The sequence below is a fragment of the Bison bison genome, unplaced genomic scaffold (genome assembly GCF_000754665.1).
Source record: "Bison bison bison isolate TAMUID 2011002044 unplaced genomic scaffold, Bison_UMD1.0 scf7180017860731, whole genome shotgun sequence".
Classification (NCBI taxonomy): Eukaryota; Metazoa; Chordata; class Mammalia; order Artiodactyla; family Bovidae; genus Bison; species Bison bison.
This window is the reverse complement of record NW_011491303.1, coordinates 62204-64697: the sequence shown is the minus strand read 5'-3', so window position 1 is coordinate 64697 and position 2494 is coordinate 62204. Positions and strand designations below refer to the sequence as shown.

General features: G+C 46.3%; 1 protein-coding gene and 1 pseudogene across 1 annotated transcript; one reads left to right on the top strand and one right to left on the bottom strand.

The window, feature by feature from the left end:
• Positions 1–1608: 1608 nt before the first annotated feature.
• LOC104982837 (histone H2B type 1-J-like) lies at positions 1609–2085 on the bottom strand. Its single transcript, XM_010832283.1, has one exon. The coding sequence runs from the start codon at positions 2028–2030 to the stop codon at positions 1650–1652; it is 381 nt and encodes a 126-aa protein (XP_010830585.1). The 5' UTR covers positions 2031–2085; the 3' UTR covers positions 1609–1649.
• Positions 2086–2351: 266 nt separating this feature from the next.
• The window catches only part of LOC104982853, a 7850-nt pseudogene continuing 7707 nt past the window's right edge, over positions 2352–2494 (top strand).

The window sequence follows — 2494 nt, the reverse complement described above, 5'->3', positions numbered from 1 at the left end:
AAAGAATTGATGCTTTTGAACTGTGGTGCAGTAGACTCTTGAGAGTCCCTTGGACTGCAAAGAGATCCAACCAGTCCATCCTAAAATCAGTCCTGAATATTCATTGGAAGGACTGATATTGAAGCTGAAACTCCAATAATTCGGCCACCTGATGTGAAGAACTGACTCCTTAGAAAAGACCCTGATGCTGGGCAAGATTGAAGGCAGGAGGAGAAGGGGATGACAGAGGATAAGATGGTTGGATGGCATCACTGATTTGATGGACCTGAGTTTGAGCAAGCTGAGGGAGTTGCTGATGGACAGGGAAGCCTGGCATGCTGCAATCCATTTCGTTGCAAAGAGTCAGACACAACTGAGCAACTGAAATGAACTGAACTGAACCCAGGTCTGATTCCTGGGCAGGGAACTAAGATATCTCTTTAAGACTGCTCACTGCTGTCTCTCAGAGATTAATATATGAGACATTATGGAGGCAGTTTCCAAATGCTGGATAAGCTGTTAGAAAAAGCTCAAAAATGAGAGGAAATTTTGGAAAGCAGGCAAAACTGAAGTGCGGGTTGAAACATGGGTAGGCTTTGGGTCAACAAAGGGGAAGAGTACCTCTGATAGTGGATTTAACAAAACATTAATTGCATTTAGGCATTATTACTATGCTAACTTTAGGTCCATTTTAGATAAATTAGGTAATTTCATTGAAAATTACCACCTAAACCAAAAAACAAAAACCGAACAACAAAATAAACAGCCATGGTGGACTTCTCCAAATGATTTATAAATCATGGCTTTTTACCCCAAAGGGACACACAATTTTGAACAATAATTTAGAGAAGCATTGTGAGTGCCTGGTTCTCTTTTGTGACAACCTGAATAACGCTGGTCCTCTTCACTGGCTCCAGGCAAAGTCAAAATAGGATTAAGTACCCTAATTAGAAACAAAGCGATAGTATCTCTCAGTCTGAAAATATCCATCAGGTTCCTTACTCTCCAAAGAACATTTCGAGAGGAAGTGATACATCTTATTCTCGCAAGGGACTAAGCGCTAAGAAAGACGGAAAAATAAAAAGCAGGATGAACTAGCCGAAAATGTTTATTCAAGGAGCTTGTGAGTGCCTGGGCTCGGTGGCAGTTAGTCGGTTTGTCCAGCGCTCGGAAACCAGCGGTTCCTTCTCCGATGCCGGCAACAAATCAGGACCTGGGACGAAGGGCTGGCGCTCACCCGCCAAATTTAAATTTCCCGCCTAACCTCTGTACCCAGGCAGGACTCAAAACTCCTTGTCCCAGACCGGCGACTAGGAAGTATGTGTTATCAATTAAAGTTCTCTCTTACTTAACCCTAATGGCTATCAGAACGAGTAGCAAAGCTCTTTTTACATGCAGGAAATTCCTAACAGTAAACATCAGAGCCAAGGTTACACAAGGAACTTCAGAGCTTTGCCAAGGTCAGGAACGTTATATTGTCATTAGTGGATCGCGAGCTTACTGTGAAAAAAACTCCTAAGATTGTTCAGGAACTGCTCTACCTCCCAGACCACACACTGTAAATAATTACAAAGACCCAGGGCAGAAGGAGAATAAGCATCAGCTCTTTCTTTGAGAACATGGGTGGCTCTTAAAAGAGCCGTTAGAATCGTTTGCAACCGACTCACAGTTTACTTGGCACTAGTGTACTTGGTGACGGCCTTGGTGCCCTCGGACACCGCATGCTTGGCCAGCTCCCCGGGCAGCAACAGGCGCACGGCCGTCTGGATCTCCCTGGAAGTGATGGTCGAGCGCTTGTTGTAATGCGCCAGGCGCGATGCCTCGCCCGCGATGCGCTCGAAAATGTCGTTCACAAAGGAGTTCATGATGCCCATGGCCTTGGACGAGATGCCGGTGTCCGGGTGGACTTGCTTCAGCACCTTGTACACGTAGATAGAGTAGCTTTCCTTGCGGCCGCGCTTGCGCTTCTTGCCGTCCTTCTTCTGCGCCTTAGTCACCGCCTTCTTGGAGCCCTTTTTCGGGGCCGGAGCAGACTTAGCCGGTTCAGGCATGATGAATAATAGGTTAAACAAGTTCACGGGAAGAACACACAGAAGATACGATAAGTCCTTTTCATATACAACCTCTTATGCAAATAAGGTGATACGTTAAAGTCTTAGTCTTACTGATGGCTGTTCCAGAATACGTCAGAAATTAGTTCTGCCCAATTAGAACGCAAGAATACCAATCCGGATTCCCAGTGGCTAAAATGAAGCCACAATCCTAACCAATGACGTGTCTTCTTTTTCGCGCCTAATGAGGGCTATAAAAAAAAATGCTACCCTTATAATTGCACTATTTCGGTAGCCGTTTGGGGTGAAGTTAAGCTTATAATGTCTGGGCGAGGTAAACAAGGCGGCAAGGCTCGTGCCAAAGCCAAGACACGCTCCTCGCGAGCTGGGCTCCAGTTCCCTGTGGGCCGTGTTCACCGGCTGCTCCGCAAGGGTAACTACGCCGAGCGGGTCGGGGCCGGCGC

Bases quoted from the DNA above. Each gene is read 5' to 3' on its own strand.
- LOC104982837 (XM_010832283.1), bottom strand. From the start codon at position 2,030: ATGCCTGAACCGGCTAAGTCTGCTCCGGCCCCGAAAAAGGGCTCCAAG.